A 26,902-nucleotide genomic window follows, 5' to 3' on the forward strand; every position below is an offset into this window, starting at 1 on the left:
ATAACCATAAAAGACATGCCTGGGCTTAACACGTTTGTTCTGGTCAATCCTTTGGGCTCACATTCCTGAATGGGTTGAGTGGTAGCGTATGTGGTGTTACAACCATTGTTACAGGCCTGGTGACTACCCGTTCTCTAGGGGGAAAGAACAAAGACAACAGTTTACAATAGAGCCGCGCATCTGATGTAACGCTTGAACGTCAGTGGCGTGATCACTTTCCCCTCGCTGCGCAACCTCAGGACAGGTACGGCAGGTTTAAATAGCCACCGACTGTCTTGCATTGTGCTGCATTGTGCTAATGTTTCATCAAGAAGCGAACCAAAAGGGTTATCCGCATTCACCCTGAGTCATGGATACACCAGTTTAAACCCAACCCGTGCGAGAGATCGCCTGTACAACAGTCCCCACACAAGTCACCATAAAAGCAATAGCATGTAATCCATCCTTTACTCCACCCAGCCCTCTGTCCATCCAGTTCCTCCAACAGGTAAGATCTGATCATCCCCATTTTATTTCCTGGACTAGTACAGTAGTGTCACTGTACTGCCAACCAATAAGGGCTGGGCAATCTATACATACAATATCTATATCATGATGTGAGACTAGATATTGTCTTAGGTTTTGGATCACATAATATGGCACAAGTGTTGTCTTTTCCTGGTTTTAAAGGCTGCATTACAGTAAAGTGATGTGATTTTCTGAACTTACCAGGCTGTTCTATTATTTGCCTTTACCCACTTAGTCATCATATCCACATTACTGATGATTATTTATCAAAAATAACATTTTGTAAATATTACCAAAGCAAGTACCAATGGTTAACCCTATGATATCGTCACAATATCGAAGGTATTTGATAAAAATATTTGATTTTCTCCATATCGTCTTACAACCGATCATAGAATTCAAACCAGAAGGAGAAAGAGAAATAAAGCCTGATAAGAGAAATGTGGAAAAGATAAGTAAAGACATGTGGATGAAAAGAAAATGCTGCTCATGTGCAATGTTGCATCATCCAAAAATACAGCAGTTCTGAAAAACGATGGGACGTACTGTAGTGGAGAATTCCACAAAACCAGTTCAAGTGTGACTAAGATGTAGTGTTGGCCTGCATGGGAGCCAAGGGGGGATGACTGTCGAGGAAGGTGAGGCCAGAGGGCACAGCCCACCCCCTTTAGAGAGGGCTTCCTGAGGATATCCGTGGCTTGAGCAGAACAGTGCTCTGCCATCCCAACAGAGGAAACCTGCCAGATCTCTGTGTGACCTCAATAATGAGACACGTCAGGGAGGAGGGGGTGAGCTGAGTTGGATTGGGCAACAATAGACAAAATTAGGCTATGATAGACTGTGTTAGAACATTATTGGCAAAGACATAAAGTGGCCTAGCTAACCGCGGTTTGGCAAGAAAAAGAACTGGAGCATATGTTGCCACTCCGTATGAAGTACTACGTGGGAGGAGGAACATAGAGATCACCTCATCTTACCATATGTTTCCCAGACACAATCAATATTCACGTCTCGAGAGCGGCATCCGATCCTTAGGTCTAGAGATGAAGCGCCGTCTAGTACATAAGCAGTGTCTTCCAAATGGACAAACTCCCACCCACGCTGTGTGAAACACCACAAAACTCTCTTCAAACAGAGTAGTGTTCCCTGCAGGCAAGTACAATATTTCCACAAGGCTCAAGATGACCTTTCAAGCAAAGATGGGATTTCTTCCAGAGGAGCAAAAGAGCGAATAATGGATGACTGTCAGCTGTCCAGGTTTGTGATCAAATCGACTGGACTAGGAAGGAGCACAATTAGAAGTTTGTCCCAACAGAGTGAAGGCATGTTTGAAAATGTCTTTCCTCCACCTTATGTTAAGAAATACAGCAGTCTTTCCCGATAACACTAAACCCCACAGAGTCGTAGAACATTTGCCAAAAGAAGGTGCAATAGTGAGGAACAGGAATGGATTATTACGGATTAGAGATCTTAAAGTCTGTACAGATGCGGATACAAAGTTTTCTGTTTCCAGTCAGGCCATTTTAATGTCCATTTAACATTCAATAAAGAAAGTTCAGGAAAAAACCCTCATGTCTCCAGAAGTGGGGTTGGACAAGAAGCAAAATCCCCATTCAAACATCTATAAATCCGACCACTTAGAACCGCCATAACTCCTGCGCCGTTCCGTCATAAACTGCCTTTGACTCTTAATTAGCTCAAGTGCTATTTACTCGGCTTCAACCACAATTAAATGACTGGCTTACTTCGGTATTCTTATTAAAACACATTCCACAACAGGGTACTGATTAACCCTAACGACAAGCCCCCCTCGGAAAAATACAGCAGACCAAAGTGCTCTTTGATTTACATGATGAAAACTTATGTTGAAATGTAGATGACATTACGTGGAGGAGCTGTGTAATGTGTATCTGCTCTGTCAATAGTAGTTCTCGAGTTTGACATGTGTGCTGAAAGCTACAGTAAACAGTTAAAGACAGGAGTCGCATGTTCACCAGATCTTTATCAGGGTTGGATGTCTATCTGCACAGGCATGTCCTCACGTGTGGGGAGCCGAGACCAAACACATTAGCAACAGTGAGTTAAAGTTGGGTCAACACGCTTGGGGCAAGCCCAACTTTTAAAGGGCATTCACATATATAGGCTCGCAACCAAGCAAAACAAAAGCTATTGAAAGTCATAGGGCAATAGTTATATATAGCAGATCCATTTTTGCTTTGAGGTGGATGGTGTTCATTGTGCTCAGGATATTCATCTCATAGGCCTGAGCACATTGTTATAGGAATAAAGCTCATTATATAAAAAGGGACATTTAAGAGACTTCTGTTTTTGTGAGTTTTTATTGTGACTATTATTTTTTTACGCCAATAATTAGATGAATCAATCTAAGATAGTGAAAATATAATATTGTATACTTGAAAGAAAAAATGCCAATGTTTTATTGGAACCCATTTACATAACTTACAAGCTGCCATCAACTCAAGCAGAAGCAACCAACAGAAGAGCACGCATTATCACGGTTGTCGACCAGTTAGTTCTAGTATGACAAACTGACCCGCTGAACTTTTGAAAGACCCCGTCAGCAGCCAAGAAGGCCGATCGAGTTCCATACTTTCACACCTCTAATCTTTACAGTATAGGAAAATAAGACGGTCACACAGGCTATCCAAGCCTTCCCAAGACTGAAGACATAAGCATGTAAAGCGATACAGTACGTGGAACAAGAATTTGAAATAATACGAGAGCGTGCCATGTCTGCTGGCGGGGTGGCCGATGACTTTGAATTTACTTTAGATGCAGTATGTTTATTGGAGGGACAGTTAGCTACTTCAAATGAATGTCACAACTAGTTCATGACTTCCAACTGTGTTGCAAATAAAAGGATGCATTTATCAATATAACCAACTAGTGAACACTTTAAAAGTTTAATGTTTAAAGGATGATTGGATAAAATAGTGGAGATGTGTGTATTGGATGCATGTATGCCAAGAACAAAAGAGTTCAAAAAGCTTGTTGCTGCTGTGTGTGTGTGTGTTTCAGCTCAAGGGGAAATACGTCAAAGATGAGCACAGCCTTGCAGACATTTGCCTCCAGAGCAATAAATGTAGATAAATTGCCTGGCTGGGTGCCAGGTCTCCCACCCGGTGTCAGAGGGCAGGACAGTCTCCCCCCTCCACCCTCCCCAACCCACACACATCCACTCACACTCCTTCATTTACACACCATTCACATCTTCAGCGCCAGACCAAACCAAATTAACACCTCTGTCTTTAAGCAGACTGCAACACATTTGGTCAGCAGATCAATCAGACGCTGTGGCCTGTAAAATCAAGACCAAACAAAAGAGGGTTGTTACAATATACAGAATCTCCAAAGTCACCAGCATTTAAGGCACAAACATGTACGGTACATCTGACTGTCTAGACTGAGATAATGAAGTTTACAAAGAAAACAGAGCACTCAGAATCTCTTATGATCAAATGAATCACTGAAACACTGTGACAGAAACAGACTTAACTTACAATATGCAAATCAGAGGTTGACCGATTAATCGATGCTGATAGGACGTATTACAAACCATTGTTATCAATGGAACTGTTCTAGTGCGCAGCCGCCACCAGTCACGCAGGGACGTAAATCACTGTTTTGCATGGAGGCTCCATACACATAATAAGGGCCACTTTTGCTGAAAATATCTGTGTGCGTATGATTAACTTCTGATAATAATCTTAACAACTGTTAAAGACCCCAGCTCCAGCCATAATGCATGACAGACTTTAAATTACGTTTAAGACATTTATTATTTAGATAGTTTGAGATATTTTTTTCAGAAAGCAATCCTCCACTCCATGAAAAAAACATATCATTATTCAGCGATATGGTTAAAAAATATGGGCTAATACTTTACAAGAATAACTGTTTTTACAGCAATCTGACACGTGGTATTTGTGTCATATCTGACCCATTTTCAGTTTATTCTCCCCACAAAATGTATCACCAGATTAATCTGCATATCAGCTTCTCCAAACTATTGTTATTATATCAGCCTTTAAAAATCCATCAGTCGACCTCCAATGCAAGTTATTGAAATGTTACAAAGATAGCCACAGCATATCTTTGAGTCCTTGAGGTGAACTTCAGGAAGGCCAAAGCATCTTTTACCATCCAGTCTACAAGAAGGACTCAACACATCTCCTCAGCTGGAGGCCTCAGCAGCAACATCATCATGTTTAACTTGGAGAGAAAACAGCAGCAAAGCTTCACTGAGGTCCTCCAATGGATAAACAATGAAGTGTGGAAGTACAACAACAGCCACAGAGAAGCATGGCAGCAAACAAAACACACAAAGGGGTTAATCTTTCAAAGTGCAACATACCATATTCTCACTGGATTCCTGTTTGCATTGAGATTCGACCCACTCAACAGTATGAATTAGTCACCAGCAGCCTCCAACTAAACCACCTGAACCCAGACTGCATGTAGAGTGCTGCTTCATGTGAAACTGGGGCCTATATATAACAGTTGTTTTGATGCCTAATTTGCATGCACTGACTAGTTGGCTACACAATCGGCGAATCAGTGTCAACTTTTGAGGATGAGGGTGAAAACTCGCAGTTAGTTGCGAGTCTATGATGTCAGTCTATATCAGGGCTGTCCAAAGTGGGGCCCGCAGGCCAAAGTTGGCCTGCTTTCAGGTTTGATTTGGCCCGCCAGATGTTAGCAAATTCTTTTTTTTTTTTATTGAAAGACCCAACCGACTTTACTGTCTTTTGGAGACCGTACACGGCTTGGGTTTATGGTTAGAAGATAGTGGCATCATATGAAACTAGAAAACCTAAGGACTCGATTAGTACCATATCATGTCATGTTAGCTTGTCAAGAAGGAGGCTAACACTCTAAAGTTGGGTGAAATTTTGGTGGGGAAAAACTGGCATGGCCATTTGCCAAGGGGTCCCTCGACCTCTGATCTCAAGATATGTGGCTGAAAATGGGTTCTATGGGTACCGACGAGTCTCCCCTTTACAGACATGCCCATTTTATAATAACCCTATGCAGTTTTGGGGAAAAACATGCAGTTCTTTGAATGCAGTATACATGTGTTATTTTTTCCTATTCTAAAAATGGTGTATTTTAATATTTTTACATACTGCACTGCAAAAAAAGGATTTTTAAGGAAGTAAAAAAAAGTCTTGTTTCTAGGATTTTTTTCTTATTTTTTTGGCCTAAAAAGAAAAATGATCTTGACAAGTAAGTTTTGCATTAGAAAAGTAATCTCATTTTAAGAAAATATATCTAACTTTTTCTTAATAAGATATTAAAATCTTAATTAAGGTGTAAATTCTTAAATTAAGTAAAAAAATCTTAAAGTCAGCTTTATCAAGAAAGCACAACACTCATTGTAAGTAAACATTTCTTACATAACAGTTTCTTTGCTTGTAATAAGCAACCTTTTGGCCTATTTTTCTAGTTTTAAGAGACATTACAGTCTTTAAGTGTCTAGATTTATAGTCTAGTTCTAAGAATTCTAGCCAAGCAAAAGTTGCTTACCCCATTGGCAGATTATTTCTCTAAAACAAGAAAATTTGTCGAAATTTAAGAATATTTGGCTTATTTCTAGTAGGGCTGTTTTTGCAGTGTGGGGTCCCTAAACAGTCTTGGAAATGCATAAATTGCATAATGAGCCCAATTGTATTCAGCAGGTGGGTTTTAAGGGGCTAAATATGTAAAACATATTCAATTAAGGGAACTTGGGATCCTAGTACCATTTTGCATCTTAATAATACAATAGGTGTTTAATTTTGGCCCATGGCCCACCATTGAGTTCCAGTTTTGGCCCTCCAAGGGAAAAGTTTGGGCAGCCCAAACTAGTCTATATGATGGTGTCACCTCACAACCTCACAACTCACCAGCATGCCCATAACGTCCGTCCACAGTTGGGAGAAGCTGTCCGTGGACGCAGCAGCAGCAGCACTGTCTGCTCGAGGAGGCTCTCCAGTCTCCTGATCACCTTCCATGATGTTACAAGATGTTGTGTTCAGTCAGACCAATGACTAAATCCAAACCCACAGGCTGCTGATCAACCAGCAACAAACAAACGAGACGTGTGTGTGTGCGTGCCAAGGTCTGCTGCTCCTACACAAAGTTGCCCTTGACGCACCGGTGAAATGCTCCAACATTGTTTGGCACGATCCGAAGTTTGGTGCGTAAAATGCGTCCGGACATATTTGCGAAAAACTCCCACAACAACAACTCGTGCGTCGAAAAGTTGGAGTTAAGAGAAAAACTTCCTAGCGGTGTTGTTCCTCTCTGCTCTTCAGTCCGCTCTGCACGGTGCAGTGCCCGGGCACAAAGCAAACCACACCACACACAACCGGTGGGGAGATATGTCGTCCAAGTGGAGAAGAAGTTTCCGAAAAAGTTAATGGAATCCCTCGACGAGTGACAGAAAAGTGTCTAAACTAGTGGAGCGAGCACACATGGAGCTTATTTCCATTAAAGATTTGGAGTGAGAGAACCGCCCGGAGCACACAGAGCACAGAGCAAATCCTCCAAACACTGCGCCTCCCCCATCTCTCTCTCTCTCTCTCTCTCTCTCTCACACACACACACTCCTCCCAACAAAACATTACAGCACAATGTCCCGTGCCAGAGAGCACAATGGCCAGGAATTAACTCAGACCACTGACAAATCATTAATATTCCAATAATAAGTCAAACGACAAGTTTGTTGGAGTAATCTTATATAATTTGCGCATAAAACACTTTTGTTTTAAAGGGACTATTTGTAACTTTCAGAAATGCTTGTTAACAGTGACACCTGTGGCCGTTAAGTCAACAAAAGTCAGCATGTGGCTCGGGCTTGTCCTCGCTCTACATAGACATGAACGAGCATCGCTCAAAACAGTGAGGCGACACACGTCAGCTAAAAGCACAATATCACTCTATATTTCAGCTGCTTGGCAGTAATGTTAGCTGACCAGACGGAGGTCTCTCCATGAATCACTGCTGATCCTAGTGTTGGCTTTTCCTGCTTCAGCCGGAAGAGAAACGTTATCATCTACCGACTGAGCCTGGAGGGAGACACTGGCACCCGGTCGGAGACGATAACGTACCTCTGTAGGTCTGGAGGAGCTGCAGCAGTTATTTCTGCACAAACGTCCACTGTACATTCACTAGATATTCTCAGAGCTAAACTAACTCTTCTGCAGTGTGGAGTGTGCACGCATGCACGTCTAGTGGTGGAGCGAGAACGCGCGCGTTGTGTGAGTGAAGGCAAGCAGGCAGAGGAGCAGAGACTCCGGCCACACGCGAGCGCGCATGGGAAACCGACCCGGTAGATTTATACGTGTAAAAAGTTACAAACAGTCCCTTTAAAGGGGAACGCCACCTAAATTAGGAATTCCCATATGTTATTTCTATGGCCTAGTAAAGTTCAATCAATATGTGTGAACATGAGCTACTCTCTCTCAAAGCCAGAAACAAGAGTCTCAAACTTGTGATGTCATAGTGTTGTATAAAGTCTGGAGCTGCTCCTTAAACAATGAAAGGGAGGACTGATTTTGTGGACCAGCAGAATGTTTGTTTTCTTTTTGTTATACCCAAATGAGCTTTATTCTATTGTAGTGTTCTCAGTTGTGAAACAGAAAATGTTCCCATATGCTTGCAACATTTCCCGTGGGTGCTCTCAGTGTCATCTAAAACATCTCTCCCTATTCATTGTCTATGGAGCAGATCCACACTTTATACCCTATGACATCACAAGTTGGAGTTTTAGCACTCTAGTTTTTGTATTTGGGAGAGAGTTGTTCATGTTTACTAATATTTTTTGGACTGTCTTAGACCATAGGGATAACATGTCTGAATTTTGAAAATGGCAGTAGTTCCCCTTTAACTCTAAACATCATGTGAATTTCCAAATATCTGCTGTACTCATTGTCGACATAAGTGACCAAATCCTACTTCATGATGATTTTTATGTCCCTATTGCCTTCTATGAGCGTTTTAAGAAGTGAGTTTATAGTTTTGTATGCTCTAAAAAGCCATTATAGAAGTACAGTTCATTTAAGGGATTGTTTTTTTACCAGCCGAGAAAACTTTTTTATCTCCTGCTGACAGGGCTTTCCACCAATACGTCTCTCCGGCCGGCGTTGAATAGGGACTGTGAACAAAGCACATTCTCCACACAATTGTACGAACAACAAAAAAGCGCATGGGAAAAAATGTTTTTAAGGGGGTGATGCATACTGTGTCCTACGCATGGGCATAAATCTGGTCGAAATACCGAACAATAACACGATGAAACTTTGACTGTAACTACTTAATTTGAGTCACTTTTGTCTAACGATTCACATATCACAAACACCAGCTGTTGGTATATAATGTAACAGCGACGTCCCCTGTGCTGCAGATCTCATTTGAATACGTAAGATAAAAAAGAAACACGTCATGTACGAGCATGAAATTGCACAGCTCTCCTGTCTGATCAGCCGTTTGTTACGCTCCACCAGCAGGCTACTCTATTGTAATGAAGAAGTCTCTGATTCTCCCTGTTGTTCTCAGAAGAGGCACATTTTCTCAGAGCTCCAACAGCTGCCAGGTCTTGTGACAGATGCCATAAGGATGAGAGATAGAGAGAGACGGAGAGGAACGTTTTAAATCACAGCTCCTCTCTCTCAGCTCCCCTTCCCCGTGGTTGGTTTCAAGCCAATCTAAAATGCTGCTTCACCTGCTGTTTACCAGATCGGCCTACAACACCACATGCAATAAGAACATGAATTTAAAAAGCAACATAACCGAAGGGGAAATGATAAAACATTAACCACACATTCCTCTCCCGTAACCATGCAAAAGGTGATCAGTTACACAATAATCCCCACGGCTACAGTTTCACCTGTAGTGTGAGGAGATATGTGATAGGACCCTATTGTGGGTTATGCGGGGTGTAAAAGGCTCCCACACGTTTCACTGACATCTCCACATTTTTGCAGCACAGTCTACACTTGATTGATATGTGCACTTTTATGCAATTAGTAGCGTCTTATAAAGATATTGATGTTTGAAACAAGACTTACAGTTAGAGTCTGTGAGACTGCACAGCAGTGTTCTGAGCTAACTGCTTGCTAACAGCATGCTAATATGCTCATAATGATAATGTTAGCATGTTTAGCAGGTATAATGTTTACCGTCTTAGTTTAGCATCTGGTGGGAATGTCATTAGTTTTGCACATATTTGGCAGTAGGAAACTCTGGGTCTGAAAAAGTGGATCCAATGCGGAAGTGCCTTAAACTGTCGTTCTTTCAAATAGCCAGCAGGGGGCGACTCCTCTGGTTGCAAAAAGAAGTCTATGAGAAAATGACCCTACTTCTCACTTGATTTATTACCTCAGTAAACATTGTAAACATGAGTTTATGGTCTCAATCACTAGTTTCAAGTCTTCTTCATTACAGCATGATGTTCATTTAGTTAATTATGGTCCCATTTAGAGTCAAATAGACGTTAAAGCACGGTATGCTTTAGGGCGTGGCTACTTTGTGATTGACAGGTCGCTAACATGGTGTTATCCGGCCTGTTTTCGTCTTAGGACTTTTACCCTTTCACAGTGTGTTTTCAGTACATGAAAGTTAACTGTAACATTTTGGTCGCCTAGAAATGTCTTATTCAGCGTTCAGTTGTAGCTCCACCCTCTGGTGTCAAGATGGCGAAAGCCAAAATGCAGAACTTGAGGCTTCAAAACGGTAGTCCACAAACCAATGGGTGACGTCAGAGTGACTACGTCCACTTCTTATATACAGTCTATATGATATTTGGTCATACATTGACGTCATGGACAAATAGAAATTTGGACCCAATCATGGCGCAAGAGAAAAGGTCAGGGGATCAAGGTTTTCACAATTCACCCTCTGGGGAACATGAATGTTAGTACCACATTGCATGGCAATCCATCCAATACTTTGAGATATTTCAATAAAAAACAAAAATGTCAGGGGATCACCAAAGTCAGTAGGATTTATCCTCTAGGGACCATGACTGTCCATCCAGTAGATACTTCAGCCTGGACTTAAATGGTGCACCCCCGCACTACAAATCCAAATAACACTCCTCTTTGTTGGCACTGATCGCTCCTTTATATACAACATCATGGTTCAAAGTGTGTGTAGGTGCATTTTTTACAGGCCTTGGATGAGCAGCAGCTGCTCAACAGTATCCCGCTTACAGTCTAAACACACAGAAACACACGCTCGCACAAGAGCAGCTTTGTCGGCTCGGCGAGTCGACAACCCAGGGGTCTGCGATCGCCGACCTCGCATCTGTAACCTCTGGTCGACAGCAGCAGCGAGTGGTAGGACTGCTAGTGTGTGTGTGTGTCCATTACATCATTGCGCAGTCCATCCGTCTTCCCCTGCTTCTAAAGAATGATGACCACGTTGTGTTTTTTGAGGCACCACTCTTATCCTCCCCCTCCTACCCAAATACAAGACAGCGTGACCCCTCCTGGAGCAACTCAAACAGAGGGGTCAAACTGTTGTATTTATGAGGAGATCAGGAAGCCTGTTGACTTAGACCACACTCATCAAACACTGCCGGTGTGTGTGGAGATGCCAGCTCTCCCCTTCTGTCTTCACACTGACCACTAATCAAGGTGTCACGTTGCCAGACGAGAGGAAACACAAGCCACTCGCTAATTATTTCACCATAAGCTAATTGGCAATTTACTACATGTCAGAGAGTCGGCTCCTTTGATCAGCTCTTCTGTGAGAAACGAGGGCAACATTCGGAGCGTATGAACGCGAAGAGGATCCGCCTGCAACCAATTCACAGCGCCTATAAAATGTGTCCTGAAAGTAGGATGTGAGAGCTGAACTTGTTTCATGGTTCTCATGATATATAGGGGGCTCTTTCTCTGTCATGAATATAAATTGCGAGCGTGGGTTACTTTGAACATAGTCTCGAAAGGCCTCAGGACTTGGATTACGTCCTGATGGGTGTCAAGTATGAAAGTAATTTTGACACTTTTTACTGCCTTTCATCTATATTCGTTCATCTCTTTTATCTATTATTAATAGGTTCATTGTCTTATCATTCTTCTCCTGTGCTGATTCTGCTGGGCTCCTGTGGGATGGGAGGAAAACTGCGCTGTCATCAGGTTTGGGTCGGAGCAGGGAAACCTCTGGAGTAGATTATATCAGACATGCCAAAGTCATTTCTGCCTGGGGTCATTGTGTGTGTGACTTTCTGCTCAAAATAAATCAGTTAAAAACAAGTTTATTTTCACAAAATGGAAGCAGGGTAGGGATTGGGATTGACAGCGCTGGCATTATGACTACATTTACAGGAGTAGGTAGGAACTTTAGAACAGGTCAGGACAAGACTAAATCTCAGGGAAGAGCATGTGTGTCTTGCAGATATCACTGCAGACATGAAGATCTTACATCTACAAAGAATCAACTAATCTCCCACCGAGTCCTTTCATTAAACGCTCAAACACTCCCACAGGCTGAATGACGTTACAGATTCAGATAAACTTCCGTCGAGACGGTAGATATCCTATAAACGCACATGTCCTGGATTACAGTGTATCACAGCATTTCATTTTGTGACTCGGCAAGATTATCACAAAAGCGGGCGGCGTGTCTAAACACACTCGTAGGAGGGGTGATGATGATGCAAGGTAAGAACAGAGAATAGAGAGGGAGATAAAGGTCTGGGAGGAGTCAGAGAGTAGGAGAAGATTGCAGTGGAATCTTTCAGGCTGGTAACATAACAGTAATTAGCATCAAACTGATAAAAGTTATATTTTAAGTTTATTTTATTGATTGAAATATTTAATTGCGATTATCGCATGATTGTTTGTGATTGCATGATTAATTGCACATTTTATATCTTTTCAAAATGTACCTTTAAGGGAGATTTAATACTCTTATCAACATGGGAGTGGGTAAATATGCTTGCTTTATGAAAATGTATGTATATATTTATTATTGGAAATCAATTACCAACACAGAACAATGACAAATATAGCATTAAAAGAATAATAGCTGTCAGTGTGTCAGTGTGTTGACTTGACTATGACTTGTCCCAAACTGCATGTGATTATCATAAAGTGGGCATGTCTGTAAAGGGGAGACTTGTGGGTACCCATAGAACCCATTTTCATTCACATATCTTGAGGTCAGAGGTCAAGGGACCTCTTTGAAAATGGCCACAACAGTTTTTCCTCGCTAAAATTGATTGTAACTTTGAAGCGTTATTTAACCTCCTTCGCAACAAGCTAGTATGACATGGTTGGTACCAATGGATTCCTTAGGTTTTCTAGTTTCATATGATACCAATATCTTCACTCTCTGCGTTAATGCATTAAATAATTTAGTGACATTAAAACGAATTTGCGTTAACTTGTTATTATTGCGTCAACTTTGCCAGCCCTAGTTATATTACACTGTAGAGTTTGTAAGGAAAATAATAGAAAATCATATTTAGTTCTAACCATGAGTTGTTAGGACTAAAAGTTGACATGAAGAGGAGCAGAGAGACAGCGGAGACGGGCCCAGAGACGGAGCCGAGGAGAAAAAGGAGATAAGAGATAGAAAAAGAATGCAGATGGCGTTAAAGCAGACCAGTGGCTGGACCTCCCCTGATAGTGAGAGTGACCCTTCCTGGAGGTCAGTGACCCCCAGGCCTTAAAAATAGCCCCCGGGTGGGGAGTCATGAACCGTGCTGCCAGGGGTGATTAACAAGTTGGTGGACAAACATCAAGGACACCACCAACGCACTGAAGGAATGCTAGACATGACCACACAACACTAACACTTAACATAACTGAGTTTTACAGCATAAATCCTCTAGATTGTGATAATATAAGTAACATCATGCAGCCTATTCTGTTCCAGTAGATTGTGAGGATACTAATTTAAATATCGGTCATTATAAAGTCCTCATATTGAAGCAATAAAGGTGTAATCACCTCTCTTGTTGCCCATATCTTCATCTACCTCTCACCTTTGTCTTACCCTGTGTTTCTACACACCGTCCTCCTTTTTTTTCCCAAATCAGCACATATAGGTTTATACCTCAAGCTTAATTGGATCGAACGTCCTGAACCCTTATCTCTTAGTTCTCCGTGCGCCTTCTCTAAGTGATTAATTGGGATCAAGATTTTCACATCATTAATTCCGCTTAGTCGATGGGTCAAAGGCCTGAGGTCAGGCATTTTCCTTTGAACCAATCTAGATGCGAGCATTCGTTACTCTTATTTATATGTGTGTGTATATATGTGTTTATGTGTATTCCAATGTGCAAGATGAGTGTGTGTTTGTGTGTGCGTAGGCGGCTGAGGCCAGCCCCACAGTGCTTCACACGCCACTGAGCCTTGTGTGGGAGTTATCACACAAACCCAATTAGCATGACAACTAATTACTGTTGCCTCGGTCCCCTCCCCCAGCTGAGCAACTCATTAAATTAAATCAACACACTGGCCTTTCCACTGAAAACAATGCTTTCGGGGAGTAATAATGAAACGCCTGGCGCTCGCTGTTTGTGTGCTCGGGGTATTACTTTTCATAGGGTGGTCAACCATAACACTGGAGCAGTTTTGGAAGCTGGGGGAAACTTCAAATATCAACACGGGAGTTACTTCATGGGCTGGAGGGAGGAAGAGAAGAAGAGAAAATGTAGAGGAAGAGATGAACACAAAGTGATATGCATGAGCAACTGGGAGAGAACACAGAACAACAAATGGGTACAGAAAAACCTGCTGACACCGCTGTAACTCAGACAAAACATTTTCACTGGAATGGTTGACGTTCTTCGTGTCGCATATGAGTCAATTTGAAGAGTTCTGTATCCTCGGTTGTGCACTCTCCAACTCATATGCATACAGTTCACACTATTATATTGTGCCTCCTAAACACACAAGCATTTCCGACTTGGATTTACAAGTAGTAATCCACGCTTTCATTAATGCAGCGGTAATTGCACGACCCTTTCATGTGCTTTGTGTAGAAAACCGCCGATATATAAACAAAGCATATTTCTGCTAAGCCCTGGATCCCCACATTCTCCATGCAGTGTACGCCTCCGTGGCCATGTGGTACAGTAGGTGATTGTGTTACACTATTGTGTGCGTGTGTGAAGTGAGATTCCAGGGTTGTTTTAATCAGGCGCGACTGAAAGGACAGATGTTGTTTTGGATGTAAGCGAGCTTCCAGAGGTATGAGCGGCACGGCGCGAGAGGCCAGACTCCTTTAACGGAGTGTTTTTGAGCTTGGTGCATATTTTGCAGGCGGGGATGCGTGTTTGAAAGAGAAATGGCCGTGGACGAAGAATAAACTGCGCCTTTGTTAAAATGCTGTTCACGCATGTGCTCTTACACAACAAGAACAGGGTATAAAGTGCATGTTTGTTTGTTTGTTTGTTTGTTTGTGTGAGTGAGGCCACAGGTGCAGACAGTGGAGATGTGTTGGTGTCACTGTGGATGGAGGTCATGAGACTCGACTGGCAGCTGTGTTGGTGTCAGGGTGGCAGTGCCAGGCTGACCGCTGATGTCCAAGTGTGTCATACAGTCTCTGGTCATCTCACTCTGTACTCTGTGAGCTCTGTCTGCGCAAGATGCACTGCAGACCAGTTTCACAACAAGGAAAGAGCATGTGAGAGGTCAAAATAAGTCTGACCCAAGAAGAACTGCTGTTACTTTACTGGAATGGTACTTATGGATACTTTAAAAGGAACAGTGTGTAACATTTAGGGGGATCTATTGGCAGAAATCGAATATAATATTAACAACTATGATGTCTTTAGTGTATAATCACCTGAAAATAAGAATCGTGTTTTTGTTACCTTAGATTGAGTGGTTTATATCTACATAGGTATTCACGTTTCCATGTTGGCCACCGTAGTTCTCCAACACGCCTAGCACACGACAGAAGCTTCAGTTGGTTGCAATCTGCAACCTCATCGCAAGAGCTGGGCGACAAAGGCAAAATCTTCTATCCCGATATGGGTAATTTCATATCTCGATATCGATATATATCATATATTTCTGGTAATTCCATAAATAAATAGGATATATATGAAATAACCACATGTTAAAGCCTATTTTTGTATACTCCTGTGTGAATTAAATACATGACAAATGAAAAGTACTGAGTATTTTCTCATTTTAAGAACTTGAGTGCAAAGTGAACATCAAAGTTTCAAGTTAAATTATACAGAAAAAGGAAATAAATACAGGCCAAACCTATATCGCGATAGAAACTATCGAAAAATATACATTTTTATATCATTTAGACAACATATATCGCCATATTGCCCAGTTCTACTCACCGCTACATAATGCCAGATTCCACACACTGCACCTTTAAAAATATCAGATGTGCTAGTAAAACTAACTCCGGAGAGATTTCAAAGAACGTACATTTTACTGATTAACTTCACACTGAATGTGAGTTTCAATTTATGAGAGTACAAACATTTCTACACTGTACTGAAAGAAGTCTAGATAGCCGCTGCTGTCTTATCTGTGCTAAGATACTTCATTGCAACACAGCTATGCCTAATTGGTTATCCCTGACTGATATTAACATGGCCAGAATTTGTTATTTGATGTTTATATGGATCCTAATGGTTCCCTTGGCAACAATTACTCTTTCTGAGAGTCCACAGAGTCAATACACCTGCACACCAGTCAAAGTAAGGAGTTGAGTCTTCTTTGAATACAAAACATTATTGCCAATAAATCATGGACTGTACCTTGAATCTCAAAAACAACCCAGAGATATCGTATCTGTTTAGCCTGACGAGACGAGCTGTTCTAGGTTGTTTTGTCACTGGTCTCTTGCTTATCAGGAGCTTTCCCATGGCTATGTTTTGCCATCTTTTTCCTCTCAAAATGTTGCTTCCCCTCTCTGTGTCCCTCTATCTGAGAATGGGGCAGTAAAAATGGGACATAGTGGCGCCCCCTGCTGTTGTCAAATATACTCACAAACCACAGAGCATAAGGGCCCTGCTCCACACTGGACTGTCTATTAAATGCCCCTCACACATCCTGTTATGTCAAGTCAGCCGCTCTGCCATATGTTAGCCTCCGAGCTAGTTACAGTAAAAACAAGCTCGGCCTCGATGTTATTAATGACCATGTGTGCTGTGAACACATAATTATCCCCTGCAGTTTCATCCCAATCTCAGTTTTATAGCGCTGGCTTCAAGTTTATAGGACGCAAATACACACAGGCACGCATGCCTGCACACAATACAGACGTAGAGCAGCTTTGCACAACGTTACAGTTCCAGTGCTAACAAGACAGTAGCCAGTGGGGCTCGATAAAAGACTTTACGGGTCTATCTCTGCTTTGGTTCTCTGCCTAAACACTCTCACCTGTTGGGACACCACAGAAAGAAGCCGGGACAACAAAATGTTGGATCGTACATGAACGTATTTGTTAGGTGGTCACCTTGGCCGGTGGAAACTAGCAAAAGAGACAACATTCGGTTCCTACAGGAGCGGTAAAAAGACAGAGAGTCTCTTGTGTGGTGCGGTGTGAGAGGAATTCCAGTTGTGGAGATGCCACATTATCCCTGGCACACACACATAAACAGACAAGGATATACAGCAGACACTCAGCCATGTACTCACTCACACTGAATAACAAACTACAACTGCAAATCAAATGTAAAAATACCTCAAGCCCACATTTATAATCTTTTCATACCAAGAGTGAGCCATGTATTATGAGCATTTTACAGCTTCACCTTCCCTGTAGATTTATATCACATCGCTCGCAGCGAAAAGGCTGCCGACACGGCCGACATTTGGTTATGTATTAGATGTTATAATAACTTGTTCCTCGGCCAGCCCCGGGCCGCTCTGTGGTGCGGCCTTCTGTAATTACTGTCAGTATGCACGCGGTCATCATATATCTCACACACACAACCCGCGACACATGATCTGTCACACATACTTTGCACATTATAGGCAAATAAACGGCCATGTTAAAATACATGCTGACACGCGAAAAAAAAAATATATATTCTTCTGACTCACAACAGTGGATGGATATCAAAACCTCAACGCAGAGGGATTTACAGTAACACTAACATATTATTCAACCCAATGCTCCGTGCTGTTGGGACTGTTGTTGAGGTTATTGGTGAGTATTGGGCCAGTACCAGAGTTAAATAGTTTCCTCATACTATAATTCAATTTCAGAGAGCCAAAAAGAGAAAATTGACCGGAGCTCTTTCACAAACGCAACCTCTCCAAATGATGACTACAAACATCCATGATATAACCTAAGATGCTCTTATCACATACATTTTCAACCCAAACTGAGTTATTCAGTCTGTAAACACTCCACTGACATCTAGAACACAACTTCAGTTTATTTCATTGTTTGAGCTACACATTCCTTGGCGCAGAGCCGATCTGTCCTCTGAACTGTTTGGAAATCCATTTTCAGATATCCTGCTGACAACGACAAAGAATCTAAACAATTGAGGCAGAAAATTCCTTTAGTTAGCTCAAGTAAAGTAAGTATTTTGAATTTGTTTTAAATATGTGGTGTTGATGTCTCTGTTCTTCGGGTACCTCAGACTAAATTGTTGACTTGTGCTGTGTAACTGGCTCTGTACTCCGGATTTGACTGCGGTCTTAAAGCACGTACTGTATGTGGCTTGGGCAGAGTGCATTATACAAGATCAACCCGTCCCTACTGACATCATTAGCCAGTTCGGTCCAGAGTCTAACCTTGACCACAGCACATTCAGCCCCTTCCACATTTCCTTCCCATATCATTTCTCACTTTTACTTGTGCTTTCTCTTTGCCCCAACCAGTTGTATTGCTTTCTGACATCACAGTGAGGCAACTAGTTTGTACATGTTTGGCAATTTTAGTAATCGGTGTCTCATCTTAAGACATTTGGGTTTTAGTATCACATCTCCTTCCTAATTCAAGTTTCAATTTTAAATTTCATTGTTGAATGATAATATTTTCCATAACCACCAGCTTAAATCTGCAGTAGGCAGAATGTTTTTGGCATCACTGGGCAAAAATTCCATAATAATCTTTTTCAGCATATTGTAATTCTACCCACTGCAGCTTTAATGCATGTATTAGGTTCACATTTAAAAATATTTGAGCAACACAGTTAACGAAAGTTAGTCAGCAGCACAGATGACCGGCAGGCCAGACGACCAATCAGCCGCTATACGCCAGTGTCTCATTCCACCAAACTCACTCTCTGGCTGCTCTGTGTGTGTATGTGGGTGCATATGTAGCACAGTCTCAACCCGTCTCTGTCTGTCTACACGAAACTCAAACCACACAACACACAAACATAGTGCAAACTCAGCTCAACCACTGACTGGAGCCCTCCACTTTCACAGGAATTTTCCCCCATTTTAGCCCAGAGGATCCTGCTTACACCGGCAAAATATGAGCCCAGTGGCAACGTCCGGCCACAGAGACACAAAACAAAACACAACTTGTATATTTTTCCTAACTGCTTAAACAGGTTCACATGGAGACGGATGAAGTCAAACTTGAGGATATTGTGGATTGAAACAAATAAAATTGATGCTCATATGTTTTTAAATCTGCTGAGGTCAAAAGTCTTTGGGTCTTTAGCTTGAAAACAATAAAGCAATACTTAAAGGTGATTATACATAGCAATACTTAAAGGTGCATTTGACTTACTGTCTTTTTTCCTAATGTATTCAACCAAATTCAACAAATTATCATCAAACTAAAGTTAGAAATAGACCAGGGAATCATTTCAAATGGTAGCACTGATGAGATACCTATCTTTTGGTACAGATACTAGAGCAATACCGCGTTAAAAATAAACTTTTTCGAAGGAGCCAAACTTCCAAAATATTTAGAGACAAGCAGCTGCAAGACCTTAAAATAGGCTGCAATTGACAAAATGTTGATTTAAATCTGGAACTATCGGATCAAAGCATAAGTAAACATCACAAATTGAAATGCCAACTCTCGGTTCTAGACTCTAAGGACCCATTTCAGGCACCAATAAAAGCACTGTGGTTTAATGTTTAAAAAAAAAGCTCTTTTGAAATTTCAAACTAGCGGCTAAGCAGGTATTATGCAAATGTGTTACATGGTGACATCACCATGTTACGGAAGAAAAAGCAGGACTTCAAGCAAGGCATTTCAGGCAGTTTAGGAGCAGTGTTTCTGTGGTGGAGAGTAACTCCCTTTCGCGTGGACTTTGGGCTTTGTAACTTTACAGACCTTATACATGTACAAAAAACTATATAACACACTAAAGGAAAGGGAAAAAGCACAAAAGCATAAAAGGTTATCTTTAAAACCCAATCTTAGTTATAACCCTGACCATTAAAATCAAAATCATCACTAGGCACTTATCTATCTGGGATGACTTGTGAGTTTCTGTGCTGTAATTGGCTGACTCATAACCTTTGAGGTGGTAAAAAAGGGCTTAGAGGTTACCATGGCGCCCCCGATGCTTGGCATAAGCCGTGGCGATGGTTGCTCGGGCCTGACGAGACCTCATTACAGGCTGGTGGGGAGTCCTGTCTGAAATCTCTGGTCCAGATGGTCACTCAGAACCAATTAACACACCTTCCTGACTCACTCTCACTAACTCAATCTCTGTGTCGCTCTGTTATCCGTGTCCCCATTGATCTTATCAGTATGTAACCTGCGCCAACACGCCAACACACACAACAACGACAAACAGACACCCAGGCTGATAGAAAAAAACAAACGGAGCAGTCGGCGGTCATTAGCTTTGTGTGTTTAATGATTGTCCTTCCAGTCTGGGTTAGAGGCCAGCCAATGCACCAGTAATGACTCTGCTCCACTGCCCCCTCACCCTTCTGGAAGAGTGGAGCTTCTCTGGAGCCAAGACGACTCAGCGGGACCAGAAGCAGCGTAAAGGTTAATGGGCCCACTGAGATTATATGCAGGCTGAGTAAAATTGTGTTTGGATACAGATGGCTCTGCCTGAGGTAAGGACACATTCCTAAAAAGGAGATGCTGTGTTTGAATACAGACTGCACGTGTCACCACTTCAGTTGTAGTGAAGCCAGTGCTGAAGTAGCTTAAACCTGCATTCTTTCTAAAAGCCAGCAGGGGGCGACTGATCTGGTTGCTAGAAAAAGTCCAATTGGATAGAAGTCTATGAGAAAATGAGCCTACTTCTCACTTGATTTATTACCTCAGTAAACATTGTAAACATGAGTTTATGGTCTCAATCACTAGTATCAAGTCTTCTTCAATACAGCATGATGTTCATTTAGTAAATTATGGTCCCATTTAGAGTCAGATAGATGTTAAAGCAGGGGATGCTTTAGGCCTTGACTACCTTGTGATTGACAGGTAGCTACCACAGCATTGTAAAACCCCAAAACCCCAATAATCAACCTAGAAAAGGCCTCAAATTTGAGAAGTTGCAACCATAAAATGTTGTTTTGCCTAATAAATTACATTGATTACCTATTATGAAACTATATAAGCTTCCTATACATATAATATAACTGTTATAAACTGGCTGAATGTTTGGGGGACATCTTGAGACCTTGTTGTACCAATCGGACAGGCAGCAAAACATGAGCAAAATACAGATAGAGAAAATGATCGAGCAGGGAAGGGATGGTCAGATGGATGGAGACAAGCTAGGGGTCCCTGGAGGACACACACATATACACACTCACAGGAGGAGTGTACCGCTGCAGGGCTTGGTGCTGAGCCCATGCTGGCTGAAAAGATATCCATATCCTGTGGGGCAGAGCTGGCATTTGGCCCAGACCAATGTAGTATTTACCTTCCTTCTCTCTGATTATCGTTATTCTTGTCCTGCACTATCTCTACATACAACATCAGCATGAATGCAGGTATGGATCTACTTCATAATACATGAAAAGTACTGAAAATAATCGTGACCGGCCATGCTAAACTTCATTGTACATTTGGTCAATAACATTATAATTGACAGTAGAGACAGACAGACAGTAAAAAATAGAGATAGAACAAGAAGGACTGCATGCAACAAGGCTCCAGAGCAAAGATTGAAACTGGGTTATTGCAATTACATGGGCTGTTTTTTAGAGGACACCCCAATTACTTTCTCTCTCCTCTTTTCTCCATACACACTTTTTCCATCGCTCCATGTCAAAGTCTGGAATATATTGAGGGACAGCTGCGAGATCATCTGGTCATGATGATCTCAGAGCAGGAAAAAAATATGAGCACATATGGCTTATAAAGCACAGACCTGAGATCTGAGCATAACAATGTAAAGCTCTCTATATCATACACTCTGAGCTGGGCAGGGGTATTTCCAAAGGGTGTGTGAGGGAATCATACTTCTCTGGCTCTGCTCCCAGAGTCTGTTGGGCGGAGGGAGCTAGGGATGTGGAGCTAAGGAAATGTAGGATGGTGTAACCATAACAACCGACACACTAAACAGCTTGCATATTGGCCCATTCAATACATTTGAGTTAATATAAATCAATTTTCATGTAGAATAAGCAAGTTTTAGGTAGTGTTTCCATAAAAGGCATAATCAAAAGCCATCAATCAAGCCACATGTATTGGTATGAAAACAAATCTACACTATACAAATGCACCAAAAGGATGTAGACAAGCTACTATGAAATATGATTAAAGCATACAGAGGCTGCTTTTTCAAACCTCTGATCCTCAGACAACCACCCTGCAGGTACACACACAAACACCTCATATGTTTTACTTTGACACTATCCCTGACATGAATATCAATGCTAGCAAAGGATTTACTCACCGTACACTGAAGCTCAACAAGACCTACAGGGATAAAGCCGGGGAAAGAGCAGAGGCACAGCGATGCATCTTCACTTTGAGTCACACTGAAATTCAACTGTGGCTGGAATAAAGTGAGCCCAGCTCAGACAGACACTGTGTAGTTCCAGGGTTTAGCTCAGTCATAACCTCAACCAGACTTCTGATTCAGTCTGTTTATGCACACAAACGACTGGCATCAGACAGCAGGACATGTGGTGGGAACGTGTTTACTGCTGAGGCCTGGGTTTTTAGGTATGACATCATGGCAGAATGAAAGGTGGGTAAACTACGGCCATTGTCAGTGGATAAAATATAGGAAAAACGTTTAATAATCTATATTTGATTGCTATTGCTATTGCTATTTTGCTTCCATAACATGTCTTTTTTCAGATTAGTGGAAAGAAAACATCCAAAATACACATTTAGGTGTTTATTTTACAACACTTTGTCTAAATTCACCAAAAGTTAGCATTAGATAATGACTCATTTGCATATTTATGCATAATGTTTCAGAAAACTTGTAAATACAAAAAATAATTGTCTTAATGTAAGTAATCAACTGGGGAAGTTTCATAGTGATATCTATTATAATACATATCTTTAAAGGCTGTTTTATTAAAATTAGGTTTTTCTCACTCTGAGCAAGAACTCTCCAAACTTTCCAGTTTCATTCATATCTATATTCTGAAGGTTAATACAGAGGGGTTTATTCATATGTCATTCATAGACTGATTTATATATACATTTTATTCCTAAAAACATGGCAAAAATAGATTTTTTTTATGGCTGTTGACAGTATTTTCTGATTTATGGAGTGATAAAAAGAGATAGCCAAAATTCCCTCTGTAAAAACCTTTGACTCGAATGTGTCAACAATGAAACAAGAATTTTGAACCTGGCTTTATTCAATGTTCAGATTTCTGTTATGGAAATGTATGAAAATTAGCACATTTCATCTCATAAGATAATGCCTCATTTGCATATTTAAACATAACATTTCAGAAAACTTGTAATATTATTTTTTTACCTATTCACCTGGGATGTCTCCCCATAACATAATGAGACTGAAAGATATGAGCAGGAAGGAGAACACAGATTGAGAGACAGGTAGAGAGGACAAAGGGAGGTTACAAGAGGATGTTTGGGGGCAGGACAGGGCAGGACAGGACAGGGGGATTTACCGTCCACAGCTGGAGCAACAGCTCCCCCTGGGGCAAAGCAGCAATAATACATAAGACCTCACTAGATCTTGCCACAAAGACAATATCCATTTTTTGGTATGGGTGTCCAAAGAGAGAAATGAACCCCTGCCATGAAGTCAGTAATGTCCGTGTCATCCTTTGCCGACTGAGCTGCACAGAAAAACTTCCTGTTTTTCCTTAAAAAAATGCACAAAAATAATCTACTTGGTCTGACAAAGGCTTTTGGACTGGATGAATGAATAATATTTTTATGATAAATTTGAAAACTATATTGAAAAGGTAATTAATTTTGGTGTAAACACAGACTACACCGTTCCATGCTGGTAAGCTACCAGAAAGCTGCACTATAATCTCTCCCTCCCTCCTCTCCCACAGTCAGAACACACACTCTGTTTTCACTTTTTATGTGTTTACCAACCTTTACTTTTACAACAGCCATTAAACACCCACCTTCCAGTGAGAGGTGAATACAGAGCGAATTCAGAGAGAAGAAAAAATAATTCATTACTGGCTCTTGATCCCTTACACCTCATAAGAGTTCACGACTTAAACACACATGCACATAAGAGCACACATGCACTCGCCTGTGCCTTGAACACACATTCCTAATCTGTATCCATGGATGTGGTCGGTGCTCCTATATGATTATATTCCCATCCACGGCTGGTAGCACAGCTGTCCTCGGAAGAGGCGACCAGTCATTTATATATACATCGACTGTTGCTTGAATCAGAGGCAAAGGCTGGACAGCCGCTCTGCCAGCCTGGACGGAGGCCACCGTTCTGAGGGAAAAAGGGATGAGCTGGATCTAATTGGCTTGAATATCAGCGAAATACATCGATGCCAACAACAGACCATAACACGATCAGAGCTGCCTATGTTGCCCGCTGAAAAAAAAGCCACAGGACACGTGTGTGCCAGAGGCCAAAAACCTCAAACTGGCTGATGAGCATAACCACTGGCCTTACGTACAGGAAATACTATAACTACACCCTATTCAAATTACAGCATGCAAAACTGACCACTTCAGCTCGTTTCATAACAGGAAGGTACGCGCACTGAATGAATGCTTACATTGTTTACACTCAGTTTGTGTAACCGAAATGCACTGAATGCATCACAAAGTCCTGACAAACTCCTCAGAATATATATATATATATATTATATATATATTGCTGAATGTCCTACAAACATTAAATGTAGGAAATGAGTTGGCCTTAGTAGCATATCTGATGAATATTTTAATATCAAAATGTGTAAAAAACAATAAATAAATAAATAAATAAAAGTCACCATGGAGACAGGCTTAGTTACATGCTTGAATCGAAGCTATTGCCCAGTAAATTCACAAGATAAATCTTGGCAATAGAATGATCAATAACTTTGTTCATTCTATTCCCATCGACATCTCACCCAGTGGGCAACCTCGGGGGACTCAAAAGTGAAGCCAATGCTGAAGTGCCTTAAACTTGCATTCTTTCTAACATCCAGCAGGGGGCGACTCCTCTGGTTGCAAAAAGAAGTCTGATTGCTGACTGCTTCAAAACAACCACGTCCACAAACCAATGGGTGATGTCATGGTGACTACGTCCACTTCTTATATACAGTCTATGATCTCACCACTCATTTACATTACTGTCTCTGTCAGAAGGGTAGTGAGTCACCCTTCGTCTGCAGGTAAAGCACGAGAGAAGGACCCACTCATCAAAAACAGTGCTTTAGGGCACCCCCTAATGACCAGAAGCTCCACAGTTCACCTTTAATTTCTTCCAGAATCATCCTTGAAATATTCTCAGCCCTTTTTTGTTGTTGTTGTATTCGACTATTTATGGGGTGTGGGGCGGTAAATGTTAGAGGTCGTTGCCATGCTGCGTGCTTGTTATTTGCGACGCCTGTGAAGGATCAGAAGTTGGGGTTTGTGAGGGGGAGGGTCAGGGCAGCTTTAGCTGTTAGTACAGATACTGAGTGTGAGAAAATCCTGACGGCGAGCGCCGGCTGCAGCTGATATGAGTCCTCTGGGACGTCCCCTCTGCTGAGGTCATCCCCTCGCGCTCCCAACACTCGTACATCACTGCTGACATCACCGCGGATCCTCGCCAAGTCGTTGCCATGAGCAACGCAAACAGGAAAAAGCATGTGTGAGTGTGTGTGGTCGCCCGGTGTTAAGCGAGATCATCAAACTTTATTAGTGTTTTACTGAGTATATAGAGTGACGTGCTATTCACCAAAAGGTAATCATCCATAAACATACAGGTTTTATGTTTGGCTCTGTTCCACAAAATCTGCCTGTGTTATGTGTATTCAATACAGACCTCCATAAAAGAATTGTTAAATTAAAAATTTCTGGGCTGACAGAAAAGCCTGAGATTAACCGACAAAGTGCTAATCACTGTGTCTGATGTGTGCCTGCGTGTCGGCGCTGTACGTACGAAGCGTGTATGCCTACAGCCTTTCCTGTCCCCCCCCGCTGTGCCAGTCAATGCTTGGTATCCTGGGAAGTGGGGCGGCAGTGCCAGCAGTAATCAGAGCTCTTTGCATCCACACGCACAGTCGGGCTATAATCAGGGAATGTTCTTTCTTCATCAATAATAGCTGTAATCCTCTCATCTCAATATGATGTGTAACCTGTGACACACTCAAAAACTCGGGATTCATACAATATCTGGCCTTTGACTTGTTTCAAAATAGATTTAATGAGCTTTTAAAGCCAGCTTTTATAACAACCCAACAGCAGAGAATTACAATGTAGTGTGAGCTAGTAATGACAGGAGAAAAAAAAGTGACAATGGAGAGGGGTAGTGAATGATAATCTTCAGTATTTGCAAAGAATTAGGCATGCAAGACGCCACACCTGTATTCATGTCTGCATGCACCTACCGCATACACACAAACACATAAACACACAAACACACACCTTGATGGGCATGGCCTGAGACAACACTCCTTTAATCCTATAAAACAAAAGCTTCAGTAACTCATTTTGTTAGTTTTTAATCACACTTTTCTGGAAATCATTAATTAAAAAATGAAATGGGGGGGATGAAAATGGAAAAATAAAGAGATACATTACTTGTGTAGACTAGATGAGAGTGATTTAATGTTGAAAAAAACATGCACATCCTCTACAGTACTTTAGATTCTGCAGAATTAACTATTGTGGCAGAACTGCAAACCCGTCAAAAGCATTCGACTGAATAGGTTTTGAGCAAACTGCTGATCCTTCGCAATGACAATGATATTTTGGGTGCCACTGGCACGCCCCCGCAATCCACACATAGCACTGCAGAACCACCATTCTCTGCTCTCTCGTAAAACCTAATTCAAGAGGAAATTTTTCACGAATAATTTGCTTGCCTGCAGCAGCACTACATAAAAAACAACTGCCATGGTTTGTTTGG

At 41.6% G+C, this 26,902-nt stretch overlaps 1 protein-coding gene across 7 annotated transcripts in view; it reads right to left on the minus strand.

Moving 5' to 3' along the window:
• Positions 1-26,902, minus strand: part of sash1a (SAM and SH3 domain containing 1a) — a 187,447-nt gene that overhangs the window by 50,330 nt on the left and 110,215 nt on the right. The window contains exon 1 of one of the 7 annotated variants that reach the window (XM_074616173.1): positions 6,414-7,079. The exons of 4 other annotated variants lie outside the window; for them this stretch is intronic. In XM_074616173.1, coding sequence (XP_074472274.1) covers positions 6,414-6,521 — 108 coding nt within the window. In that variant the 5' untranslated portion in view covers positions 6,522-7,079. Of the gene's footprint in view, positions 1-4,882; positions 4,994-6,413; positions 7,080-26,902 lie in introns of those variants that run through there. 2 more of the 7 variants (XM_074616176.1, XM_074616177.1) reach the window with 2 other exon arrangements.

Source organism: Sebastes fasciatus, chromosome 18 (assembly GCF_043250625.1).
Source record: "Sebastes fasciatus isolate fSebFas1 chromosome 18, fSebFas1.pri, whole genome shotgun sequence".
NCBI lineage: Eukaryota > Metazoa > Chordata > Actinopteri > Perciformes > Sebastidae > Sebastes > Sebastes fasciatus.